We start from the raw sequence: 13,442 nt of genomic DNA, 5'->3' as shown, positions 1-13,442 counted from the left end.
CCTGACTGAGAAACACTTTTGAAGCCCTTTACAAAGATCTATCCAGTAGATTGGGGAATAGAGTCCTTATAAAACTGATGGTTAGAAAAGAAAGGTCCTTTTAACTTGTTAAGATTAATAGAAGCATTGGGATTATTAGCGGCCGTGGATTGTGCTTCTTCTCGCCTCTTTTTAAACACAATAATCTTTTGACGCAGCATTGCCGAGAACGCCCGCGATCCATGGTGGTTATAGAAGTGTTCACTCCAGTGGTACAGAGAATCCTAAAACATAACATGGTGAGTCCATCGTTTTGTTGTCTTGGTTCAGAGTTTTCTACACAAAATGCTGCTATTTTAGATGGTCTGTTATGTCCATGTGACATATTTATGGAACAAAGAAGCAGGTACAGCGGCACCTTGGTACTCAACTGCGTTGAAGCTCATCAAATTTGGTACTCAACGCATTTTGACACAAACATTTTGTCCCGGTACTCCTCATTTGTTTGGTAATCAATGCACAAGCTAGAACTTGTCGTTGTCGGCTGCCTTGTGACTCACTACATTATTCCTTATGGGAAAAATTGTCATCGTTTTTGGTACTCATTGTGCCTCCTGGAACCAATTAACGATGAGTACTGAGGTACTACTCTGGTCCTAAAACACTTGGCTTCATTCTTCAGTGAAAGCCTATCTCCCTGTTTAGCTAAAAAGGCAAATTTGGGGAAAGTTTGTGGGGGTTTTGTCCCCCTCCTAAAGGCTACCTTTTTGTCTTTGGTGAACAATGAAAAACATAGAAAGCAACTGTAGAATAACATCCTTTTTCAAAAAACGAATCATGGACCGGTTAAGTTTTCAAGGCACTATTTAATGGGAAGACTTATACGTAGAACTTACCTCATTTTGATACTGGGACAAAAAGAACAAGCTATGCATTACAGGTAAGAACAGAAACGTTCCTCCCACCTCTGGAGAATGTTCGGTGGCAGATTTGGTTGGACCAATGTAGACTGCTGCGTGTCCCACCATCAGCCCTGCGGGCCTTATTTCCAAGTAAAACCGAAGACCCAAATGTTCAAAGGAAAGCAAGGATACCTATGGCCTGAAGGTATCCACTGAGCTTGGCCTCCGAAGCTGTGGAGCTCACCAGTGTTGTAATAACACAACAGCAGCAAATTCAATAAACTAGCAAATTTGCTGCTGTTTCGTGACATCTAAAAAAATCAGCTGGCTGATTCAGCTGCCTCTCTCTGCCTCAGAATTGGCCTGGCCCTGTTTGGCATGTTTATTCTTTTTGCAAACTTTCCTCTTGGACCACGTTTCATTCAAGCAGGGGAAGAAACATTTCGCAAACACCAAATCTACAAGCAGCAACTTCAAAGCTGTGGAAGTTTGCAAGCAATTAAAAGCGATTCACACGGTTGTTTAAAAGCATCTGGCTTCTCCCATTGACTTTCCTTCTCTGAAACCACCTGAAAAGTTCACAAACGGTGATCACATGTCCCTGGAACGCTGCAACTGTGGCAAGTACATGTCAGTTGCCAAGAATTCAAATTTTGCTTACCTGACAGAGGCTGCTGTGACCGTCACAAGGAGGACCCTTCTTTCAACAGAATAGAAATAGAATAGAATAAAAATGTTATTGTCACTTTAAATGTACACTAATCAGCATACATTAAAAATGAAATTTTGTTGCATTCAGCTCCCCCCAAAATACCCATATGCACACATATATACGACACAGAGAAACATCACAGCCTAGTTCAAAGGTATCCATGAATGCCGTTGTAACTTTGAATGATCACTAAATTAATGGTTGTAAGTCAAGAGATACCTGTATAAACACCGATTAAAACTTTCCGTTCCTCAAGACATCCTTATTGAAAGTCCACGCCTTAGCACTTCCAAATCTTAACTATCTCCTTTTTTTTTGGACAGGATTTTGGTAAATGTCCTCGGTTGCGGCTTTTTACCCAAGAGTATATTCTGGCCTTGAATGAACTGAATGCAGGCATGGAAGTGGTAAAGAAATTTATTCACAGGTAAATATGCGTGAGGTCGAAAAATCTGTCCCTTTGTAGGATATTCGTCCTTGCTTCACGTCAACTGTTTTCCTTGCCAGCAGTCTTGGTAGCCAACATTTTGCCATGAGTTTAAAAGGTGTTTTCTCTCAACATTGGCCTATAATTTAGCAGTGTTTCTCAACCTTGACAATTTTAAGGCATGTGGACTTCAACTCCCAGAATTCCACAGCCAGCAATGCTGGCTGTGGAATTCTGGGAGTTGAAGTCCACATGCCTTAAAATTGTCAAGGTTGAGAAACACTGATTTTTAGCAGACCTTCTCATTCTGTGAGGATCCACTTCCGTGCTGTTTCATTTCCGTTCATCAATAAATTATTGAATCACTCAAATAAATTGATTTGAATTGATTGAATAAATTATTCAATCCAATAAATGGAATCCCATCAATGTTTACTTGGTCAATGACCAGCAGAAACTTAAAAGAACAAAACAGAGTGAAGCAAATAACAATAATGTATTAACAACTAGTAGAATACGCCACAGAACACAACACTCACTCCTATGTTAGGTCAAGTAAATCATTAAGCTCAGAGAGCAACAAGGATCCCATAGTCGTTGTCCTCCTCCTCTTCCTCCTCCTCTTCCTCCTCCTCCTCCTCCCAACCCCACTCCCTTCTAACACTGATGATGTTACCCAGCTGGGTCATGAAACCTCTGCAAGAAAACCATCAAGCTCAGAGAGCAGCAAAGATCCCATAGTTCTCCTCCTCCTCCTCCTCCTCCTCCTCCTCCTCACTCCATTCCCTTCTGGCATTGATGATATAACCTAGTTTGGTCATGAAACGTCTGCAAGAAAACCACCAACCTCAGAGAGCACCCAGGGACCCCTCAATTCAAGCCTGAGCTACAGATATCCTCTTCTGTTAAAACTTTATGCTTGCTCCTGCCTTAACAACGTGGATACACCGTCTCACATCCCTGCTCTCTTCATTCCAGTATGCATGGCCCGACTGGTCAGTGTCCGCATCCACGCGTCCTTCCGAATCTCGTTGCTGTCTGTTTAGCAGCCATTTATTCTTGCTACGAAGAATTCATCAACAGGTCAGTCACTGCATCTCCCAGTGAGCCCCTTCAGGGGGAACATCAGAGCAAGAAAATGCACTTGCATCAAAAGGTGTTATGTTTGTCCCAGCAAACTCTGCAGGGACAGGTGGAGGAAGATGTGGGTGGAGGTATTTGTCGATATTGGGGTGAAACTGTGGGGAACGGGGCAGATTTGGGCTTTTGCCAGCATGACGTGGGAGACCTTTGGTTGGTAGAAGACCAGCTCACCAGGATGCTATTTATTAACTCTCTGTGAAGCTCAGAAGCCTTCTGGTGAAGAGGCATGGGCCTTGCTTCAAAAAACAACACAGGAGAGCACATTGCTTCCAGCTTGTGATCTTTATGGAGAGAACTGTGCTGTGTGAGCAGAAATAAATGTATATCTTGCATGGAATCAGAACAAAGCAGAATAACACAGCTGGAAGGGACCTTGGAGGTCTTCTAGTCCAACCCTCTGCTCAAGCAGGAGACCCCATACAAGTCCAGACAAGTGGCTGTCCAGTCTCTCCTTAAAAACCCCCCAGTGATGGAGCACCCACAACTTCTGGAGGCAGGCTGTTCCACTGGTTAATTCTTCTCACTGTTGGGAAATTTCTCCTTCGTTCTAGGTTGCTTCTCTCCTTGATTAGTTTCCGTCCCTTATTTCTTGTCTTACCTTCTGGTGCTTTGGAAAAATAGGTTGACCCCCTCTTCTTTGTGGATCTGTTCTGATCTCCAAAGATAGGATGAGATAGGATCTGTCCCGATTTTTTAAAATATCCTTATGTTGTAAATTACAGGTAGTTTTTGAGTTATGAACGGTTGTTTAATGACCATTTGAAATTATGATGAGCCCAGAATGGGTGCCTTACTGCCCATAAATCACATTTGGCCAGCCATTTGCCTGAAATGGTATAGGGTCTCCTGCTTGAACAGGGAGTTGGACTAGAAGACCTCCAAGGTCCCTCCCATCTCTATTCTGATTGAACGATTGAAAATCAGCCTAGACAAGCTATAGACATCCTGATGTCTGCTAGACCAGAGGTCCCCAACCTCTTGGGCACCAGGGACCAGTTCCGTGGAGAGAGGTTTTTCCGTGGACTGGAGAGTATGTGGTTTTGTGTGCTGCCTGCATCCCGTGGATGGGGCTTTGCTTGTTTGTGCGGACCGGTTGCTGGCAGGCCGTGACCTGGTACTGGTCCACGGACCGGTGGTTGGGGATCCCTGTGCTAGACATTTTTGACTACAGTTCCCAGAATTCCTGGCCAACAAGCATTGTTGCCGAAACTTATGAAGGTTGCAATTTGAAACCTATTGGCAAGGGTCCCGTTGTTCCTTGCTGAAGGCAGCAATACTGAACAAGCTGGAGCAGATATGTGATTATGAAAAAAGCAGCAATGTGTGTTCCTGTGTAGTCTGAAAATCTTCCGCCACACAAACACACATACATCCGTAGTTGTCAAGAGGTTAAAGGTTTGTGTGCAGGGAAGAGTGCTGTTAGTTCTTGGGAGATAAGAATGGAGATGGAAGATGTTTTTGTCTTCCATTAATCAATTTTTTAGGAAATTGAGTTGACTATCCTGGTGGGCTGTTTATGGAAAGGAACATTGCATCACGGTTTTGCATCATCGGGCCGAGACGCTTGCATTCCTACCCAGGATGGCCAAGTTCACAGACTGCCACAAAAACGGGGGCTGCATTACAAATTCCATTGGGGAGACATTTGTTTTCTTTTGGTATAAATAGGACAGTTTAATTGCAGCTGGCCAAGATTTAAAAAAAAAAACACACACAGAGAGAGGCACACTGATTAAAAAAAAAGAGGACATGTTGCAAAACTTTGCGAAGTTGCCGTCTAGCTTCTTCCCCACTATTTCTGTTATGTCTAGCAACTTCAACTTATTGATTCTTTCCCACTTGCTTTTTTTTCCCCTGCAACAGCCGGGACAATTCTCCAAGCCTGAAGGAAATTCGGAATGGCTGCCAGCAGCCTTGTGACCGCAAGCCCAATCTGCCACTTCGGCTTCTCCACACCAGTCCTGACCTGATGTCCCGGGAGGCAACGTTGGCTGAATCCCGCCTCAAAGCAGTCATTGTCACGTCCAACGAGATCCACGTCGAGGTGGAGCGCAACAACGTGGCCAACCAGAAGATGACCGCCAGCGTTGGCAACGACAGCGAGCCCAACCTGATTGACTGTTTGATGGTCAGCCCCACCTGCAGTAGCATTAGCATCGAACTCAGTGCCCAGGCGGACCGCATCCTCGGCTGCTTTGTGGAAATACTCAAGATGCTGTGAGTTGCTCTTTCCCATGGCTTTCCAGATGGTCCACAGGAGTTTCTTGGGTTAAGGGTGCGGGTGGGCAGATGTGTGTGTATGGACACCTAGTATCCTTCTCAACATCAGCAGGAATCTTATGAAATATGCACATAGCATAGTAGTAAATCTAACACTCTTCCTGGGAGTTGGAAGAGGTATAAAGTCCTGCTGATGGAATTCCAATATTAGCATTAAGGATGAAAAAGTGTCGTTTTTATTTGCATTTTGACTCCTGAGCACAGTTTACAGGCAAGGTGGAGCCTGTGTTTCTGTGCTAATCCCAGCAACTCTTGTTCCATTGGAGGATTATGCACAGTAACAGGTTTGTGTTAAGTCAGCACTGATTCCTTGCAAAAGACAACAAAATGACAGCTTGCAGGTTCAACAACAACAACAATAAATGAAATTAACAGATAAAACACATGGTGGACATATGTGAATATTAGGGTTTCCCCATCAGGCCAATTGAAAAATTGGAAGTTGAATAAATGAAGTTTCAGTGGGATAGTCTTTTCTAGGTACTCTCTAAGATGCTGAAACTATAATTTCCAGAATTCCTATCTAGGATGGTCAATGACCAGGAGGGTTGAGCTTTTGGGAGCCTCATTTGGGTAGATCCTGGGGCATCAGGTAAAGAAGGCTGGCAGAGACCAAGGTAAAACTCATGCACAAACACAACGGACTTTAGGCTACCGTATTTTCCGGCGTATAAGACGACTTTCTAAACCCTGAAAATCTTCTCAAAAGTCGGGGGGTCGTCTTATACGCCCAGTCGTCTTATACACCGGAAAATATGGGTATTCTATTTTATTCCTTTACACATGTGGTTTGGCATATTACTCATCAAGTTTTCTCTCCCCCCTCTCTCTCTCTCTCGCTCAAACTCTATATTTTAACTGGAAAAGTTGGGGGTCGTCTTATACGCCCAGTCGTCTTATACGCCGGAAAATACGATAATTGTGCTTTTCTAATTACAGGTCAGATTACGAAGATTGGAGACCTGCTCTGGCCAGTTTGCTCCAGCCCATCCCTTTCCCCAAAGAGTAAGTTTTTGTTTTTGGGATGTTTCATTTGCTGTTTCCCTGGAAGATAGCTTGCATTAGTCAGAACTAACTAATTACTGACTAACTAAGATTTAATAGAAGAGTCTAATAGACGTAGCTTATAACTGAGATTTGTCAGTAAATTAAGGAAAATGGTAGGTAGTCAGAATAAGATCAGATTTGCTTTCTTTATTTTAAATACATACATTTTGCCATTCTGGGGCATCCCCACTTCTGACATTAGTGAACAGTCAAAACGGCTGTTGGCTGTTAAAAATTCAGTAAAATTCTATACAGTGCAACCAAAATAGTGAGAAGTCCAATCGTGAAGCAAAGGCATTGCCTACAAATAAAACCATCTGAATCAACGTGTTTTTTTTGCCTTTGTAATACAAAAAACAGAGTCCCACCATTTAAACTGCAGCCACAAAGGAAATGGTTGTTGCAGTTTACCTTTTCCTTTCCCCCTCTTTAAAAAAAGCTGCAAATTAAAATAGTTTTGAAAATGCAAAACAATGGCTAGAGCCTTGAGATAATTGCACAAGGACTTTACATGATCATCCCATGAGTTTTTATGAAATTTGAAGGGTGGACCTCCTAGACTTTCACAGAAGGATGATCACTTACTGAGAAAGTTGCCAGACCCACTTTGAATCTGGAAAAAATGTAGTCCCAGGGTCAGATGTAGGTGAAAGGGACTTCTCAAAAATTGAAATTAAAAGTAAACATTGTCAGTTGTTGGGATCAAACAAGAGGTAAGCAGTTGTCTCAGCAGATGTGCTAGGACAAGACAGCCTGCTGAAAGAAGAAGCATCAAACCACATGTCATTCCATAAACATAGTGTTTGAATCCAGCGAGAAACAGTTGCTGATGGTCCCTCTGAAGCCTATTAATGGCACCAGTGTTTATGAAAGGAAGATGTCTCTGTGGGGTGAACATTACAGCCTATAATCATCCAATTTGCAAGCTTAACCCTCCCTGGGGAGCCCGGTGCCTTGCTAAGCCCTAGTTTTCACCAACTTGCTGTTCTTCTAAAAGACCAGGGAGAAATGGAGAAAGGTCCTGGGTGTCATTTATCTGAGTTGGGTGGTTTTTTTTTTTAACCAAGGACCCCAGGGCAGAGGGAGAATGTGATGCAAGGACCTCTGAGCAAGTGACCATTAATTGCTTTGCTAATGTTAATTCAGAGGCAATGGGCCTTAATTGCCGTGCAATTAACAAGCACACCTGGGACTGGAATAGGAGCTGAAAATCCTGTTTACGAACGCATGGTTTTGGTCTCCTGGACCTAGAAATTTCCATTTGCGTCTTTGATGACACATGAGCTTTTTTTTTGCTTTTTCTTTCTCCCAATGTACCTTAAGTATGAATGAACTCCTTTTAAGCCTCCAGGGTTCCATACAGTAGTCTTGCATGGGTTGAGGATAGGGGAGGCTACGGCCTCGTTAGAGGAAATTTTGAGGATGTCTTTTTCAAAAAATAACTCTTAAGTGCATTCGGCACACCGGATGTGTAATGCACTTACTCATTTCATATTGAAAATTAGCACGACCTCTTGCTCTTGTAGTTTGCTTGCACTATTGTAGGTTATACTTCCTTGCCGCCCAATTTTAGATGTTCCGTTTTGCAAGATTCCCAGATGTTCATTCAAAGAACGGAAATTGCCCAGCCTTGCTCTTGATGATATTGACTTCAATTTAGTTGAGGTTGAGTTGGACAATTTGGGTCACAGGCTGCCTGAGATGATGGCAGTCAAGAGACTGCTACAGCTGGTAGTTGAGGCTCATTCTAATAACCTGGAAGTTGAGTCACCCCGGCAACTGGACTTACATTGGATCTATGGATTTTGTATTATTGTTGTGTTTGGGGGGAAAAAACACCTGCCTAATACCCTGTGTTTTTATTTCAGGGCTCTTGCACATGAGAAGTTCACAAAGTAAGTGCTTATTTGCTTGAAATAATCTCCTATAGTATTGGGTTGACCCAGCACTTTTACAACACAGAAGTTTCAAAAGCGATAGACTCTTAGTTGTAAAGACTAAAAGAGACCCCTGCCTAATACACCTCCTCCATTCATAAAAGTGGAGGAACACAACCCAGGCACTTTCTCTGCCACGCAAAAAAGGATCACACTTCCCTCAAGGGCCATTCTGTCAGTAGCTTATGATGCAGTAGCACCCAGTCTCGACGGTTGTAATATTGTCTTAGCTGGACTATTTTGACCCTCCCAATTCAGTAGGATCAAATTATGCTACCAGCCATTAGACAAGAACAGCCTTTCTTGGTAGCCATTCCCATGTGTCCAAGCAGGATGTTCAGAGTCAGGGGTCTTCAGACTTGGCCCTTTGATGACTTGTGGACTTCAACTCCCAGAATTCCTCAGCCAGCGTGCCTGGCTGAGGAATTCTGGGAGTTGAAGTCCACAAGTCATCAAAGGGCCAAGTTTGAAGACCCCTGTTCAAAGTGATGATGGAAGGATGCTTTGTCAATCAGCTAGAGCAGGTGTCCAGGTTCCGACTGATGATCCCAACGAAGTAAGCACAGTTGAGACATTCAAATCTCTAATGCAAAACTTTATTGAGTACAGCATATTGGCACTGATGAATAGGAAACCAGCTCTGGTTACATTGGTGCCAGAACAGTAAATGAAAAATATAGAAACTCCCCTTTCCCCTGACCGTGCAAGTCACATTCCCCAATTAAACCTCAGACAATNTGTACTGAGCACCCCAAGCATCCTCCCCCCCCATGTCTGTAGGCAAGCTAAGAAACAACAATGGCTGAAGCAGAATAATGTTTCTTTGATGCTTGACAGCAGGTCAGGAAGAGAGGTTCTAGCCATTGAACTGAAATGCTTGTTTTCTACATGCAAGGAATTGTGGAACCATAGGGCTGGAAGGGACGTTGATGGTCTTCTTGTCCAACTCCCTACCCAAGGCAGAAATCCTTATCCCATCCTGGACAAACCAGTCGAGGATTCCAAACATCCTCCTTCCCACACACAGAATTCCCCCTTGGCTCGCATCCAAATTCCTCTTTGGCTTGCATCAAGGGGCCTCTAGCTGTGAATTTGTCTGGCTAGAAGAAGCTGCAGAATGGGGTAGGGATCTCCAGGCGAGACCGTTTCCCAATCTCCGAGGATTAAAGTCCTTAACTATCATGGATTGTTTCAAGGCTGTCAGAAGACCTTTTCCCACCGTGTAACGCCCCAGTTTTAGAAGAACGTAATCATTCCCTCCACATCTCCTTGTAACTTTTCACTTAGCACATAATCAGAATGAAATGCAACAGCTGTACTCTGTATTTATTTGGAGATGACCAACTGCATACTTCTGTTTCTCTCTTTTTTTTCCCCTTTCTTTTTTTTTCTCCTTTTGTCTGTTTCCAGGGAGCTGAAGTACGTCATTCAAAGATTTGCAGAAGACTCAAGGCAAGAAGTAAGTTTTCCATCCAGCCTAGCACCACAAAAAGAGGGAGACGGGTTGTTTGGCGAAACATGCAGGCTATAAATTGCTTGGAGTTCCATCATGCAAGTCAGACTCCCGGCTTTGATATTTTTCCTGAAAAGACTTTTGGAGCCTGTTGCTGCCTTCTTATAAAGGACTGCATGCCTTTTGTGTCAGCATGAAACACGGCTTGGATATCTCGGAAGCTTGGCTAGAATTGTTGCATCTGGAAATTGCAGGGCAAAATGAATGCTCCAGATAAATGCCCTTCATTTCCTGAATAGCCAAGACTGAACGTTTGCTTGCATCACAGAAATGCTCATTGTTGTGACAGTGGCATGCACACAGTTATGTCTGTTTGTTGCAGATGCGGATGGATGGATGGATGGATGGATGGATGGATGGATGGATGGATGGATGGATGGATGGATAGATAGATAGATAGATAGATAGATAGATAGATAGATAGATAGATGATAGATAGATAGATAGATAGATAGATAGATAGATAGATAGACATATAGACAGACATATAGCTAGACAGACAGTCAGATAGATACAGTAGATAGATACGACAGACAGACAGACAGATATGATGGACGAATGGATGATTAATATAAGGGGGGTATTTGTGTTGAGCACCCAGGAAAGACTGCCAACATTTTAAAACATCTGGATGGAAAACCTGAAATTCTTCAGAAATCCAAGGCCTACAACGGGTGCATAACTACAACAGATACATAAAACTTTTAGTTGCAGGAGACAAAGTCTTCTTCTCCTTCTTTCCCATCCACTCCAGGGTTCAGATCAGAGGGCCCATTTGGCAGACTCTTTGCTCTGCTGCAGACTGGAAGAAAAGTGTTCCAATGGAACACCTGGTGCCTAATGAGGTGCAAGGAAGAATGTGTTTTATTGCTGAGCTGGGTACCCTTCCAATGAGAAGGAATGTCTCTTCTGCAAGGTTGGGGCATCTTGTACTGTAGCTCCTAGTGGCTCCGTCAGCACGCTCAACCAGGAGGAGCAGGAGTTGAGCAGCACCTAGAGCACCAGAGGTCTCCATTTCTCTTCTTTCTCTGCAGAATTATTTTGAAGACCACCTTCTCATGTGTCTTTCTTCTACCAGGTCCATTCCTGTTTGCTGAGCGTGCGGGCCGGCAAGGACGGCTGGTTCCAGCTCTACAGCCCTGGTGGTGTGGCATGTGATGATGATGGGGAACTGTTTGCCAGTATGGTATGTGCCAGTTCTTCACAGTCTTTTTTGCTCTCATGTTGTCACTTTTGCAAGGTGGCCCAGATAGGAAACACAATCAGATGGGCTAATTCTATTTTATTGTAAAGCTACATTGACAGAAACTTGAAAGTACATCTCTTCCCTCACCCACCCCCTGTACAGCTCAAGAAAGTAGGGAGGGTCCCTCCTGAAATGTTTGCCTGCTCCCATTCATTTTGTGGGCTAAGTTGCCTTTTGTCCTATCGTGGTTCTTCCCCCTGTCTCCCAAGGCCATTCCCACTTACTATTACGGTCTGGTTGCATTCACAATATACTAAACTTACTGCTCTCGTGCTAGATATAGGATACCCTTCACTCATCTCCTGTCTAATGTCTACATCCTCACAAAGGAGAGATACATACTCCAGATTACGTACAGACACAGACTTCCCACCTCTGAGCTGGAGAAAAAAGGTTTTGGTCCTTTTAGAACCAGAGCAGAAGTTGGGTAACTGAACTAGATAAAGGAATGAACAAAGAATCTCTTAAGATTGAAAGTCACAAGAAATTGAAAAGAGAAGCAAGTTGGCTTTTGTTTTAAGAATGTATATCTGTTTACTTATTTTCTTAGAGATAAAACAAGAGCCACAGTGGCGCAGTGGTTAGAGTGCAGTATTGCAGGCTAATTCACTGCTCACTGCCAGGAGTTCGATCCTGACCGGCTCCAGATGTTTTAAAATGTTGGCAGTCTTCCATCCTTCTGAGGTCTGTAAAATGAGGACCCAGATTGTTGGGGACAATATGGTGACTCTATAAATCACTTAAAGATGGCTGTGAAGCGGTATATAAGTGCTATTGCCAAATCGAATCAGAAAACTAGAATTTTTAACTTGGAGCATCCCTTCCTTAAATTATTTTCCAAAGTTGTAACTCCAACACTTATCATCTCATGCTGAGTTGAGAGCAATAGATAATTCCACATATCTGGAAGACAATAATTTAGGGAAGTTGGACTGGAGTTAAAATGCTCTTGCGAGATTTGGCCATTCGCCTTCCTGGCTACTTTGGAAGAAGGGCCAAAAGATGTTTCCTGAATTGTGTGTGTTTGTGTGTCTCTTTCTCTTATCTCTCTCTTTCTCCTGCAGGTTCACATTTTAATGGGCTCCTGCTACAAGACAAAAAAGTTTCTGCTTTCCTTGGCTGAGAACAAACTGGGGCCTTGCATGTTGTTGGCATTGAGGGGCAACCAAACCATGGTGGAGGTAAGGCTGCCGTTTTCCCTTGATCTATTTGCCACACCAGATGGAAACAAGGAAACAGATATTTCGTGCCTGCATTTGGTCTTTCCTTCCTCTGAAAATGAAATATCCCAAACAGCTCTGTGACCACTTAGGGACAGAAGGAATGATCACAAGCTTTAAAAACACAGCAGGTCAGCCGTTAATAGTGCAAACATATTTGTCTCTACTCAGAAATAGGCCTGATCGTGTTTAGTGTGATTCTCTTCCAGTAAATGGGAGAGATGGTGCGATATGATAGGTAAAGGGGCTTTCTTGGGTTCAAGTCCTTGGAAAATCAATGGATTTGGGACCACTCACTCAGCCAAGGGTCATTATGAGAAAAATTGGAAGGGGGAAGAACTAGAGCAAAAGGGGGAACATAAATTTAGCAACAAATGAGGAAATAGAAGAATGGAAATCTCAGTGTGGGAAGAAAAGACACTTAAAAAAAAACTTTTTAAAAACCCCTAGAAATCGGGAGATATAAAGGCATAAAAATGCCAAGGCAAATTGGACTTTTATTTCTTCTTAACAGAAGAATCACAAAAGTCACTCTTTCCTTTGGCATCTTAACAAGAGAATTCTCAGCCCTCTCCTTGCTCCCACTTTGACTTTATAATTTCAAGAGTTCCTCTCTTCTATTTTGCTGTCTCCAGGCATTGCCAGAACCGCTATCCAGAATTTTTTTTTTGGGGGGGGGGGGGTCTTTCTTATTGACAATGGTTAAATCTGGGGTGTCAGATGGCAAGTGCTTGTCTGTTTGAATTCTAGTTGTTGCTGTTGTTATTATTTTCAAGTACAAAGTCTGTTTATAGTTCCTGATAGCAATAAAGGAGAATATTTGTAGCCCAGGGTTAAAAACAGGGCTCCCTGGCGCTCTCTGAGCTTGGTGGTTTTCTTGCAGATGTTTCATTACCCAAACTAGTTAACCACATCAGTTCTAGTCACTAGTACTAGAGAACTCAGAGAGTACCAAGGGTTCTCCTCCTCCTCCTCCTCCTCCTCCTCCTCCTCCTCCTCCTCCCCCTTTCTAGCACTAATGATGTTACCTAGTTTG

At 43.2% G+C, this 13,442-nt stretch overlaps 1 protein-coding gene across 1 annotated transcript in view; it reads left to right on the top strand.

Annotated features, from left to right (window-relative positions):
- Positions 1-13,442, top strand: part of CMIP (c-Maf inducing protein) — a 24,921-nt gene that overhangs the window by 4,855 nt on the left and 6,624 nt on the right. Inside the window, exons 3-11 of the mRNA XM_015821713.1 lie at positions 198-278; positions 1,917-2,020; positions 2,999-3,103; positions 5,027-5,380; positions 6,383-6,448; positions 8,359-8,385; positions 9,838-9,886; positions 11,019-11,126; positions 12,251-12,367. Of these exons, the coding sequence (XP_015677199.1) occupies positions 198-278; positions 1,917-2,020; positions 2,999-3,103; positions 5,027-5,380; positions 6,383-6,448; positions 8,359-8,385; positions 9,838-9,886; positions 11,019-11,126; positions 12,251-12,367 (1,011 nt within the window). The remainder of the gene's footprint in view (positions 1-197; positions 279-1,916; positions 2,021-2,998; positions 3,104-5,026; positions 5,381-6,382; positions 6,449-8,358; positions 8,386-9,837; positions 9,887-11,018; positions 11,127-12,250; positions 12,368-13,442) is intronic.

This window comes from Protobothrops mucrosquamatus, unplaced genomic scaffold, assembly GCF_001527695.2.
Source record: "Protobothrops mucrosquamatus isolate PMUCROS unplaced genomic scaffold, P.Mucros_1.0 scaffold1386, whole genome shotgun sequence".
Classification (NCBI taxonomy): Eukaryota; Metazoa; Chordata; class Lepidosauria; order Squamata; family Viperidae; genus Protobothrops; species Protobothrops mucrosquamatus.
This window is presented reverse-complemented; position numbering and strand designations above follow the sequence as displayed.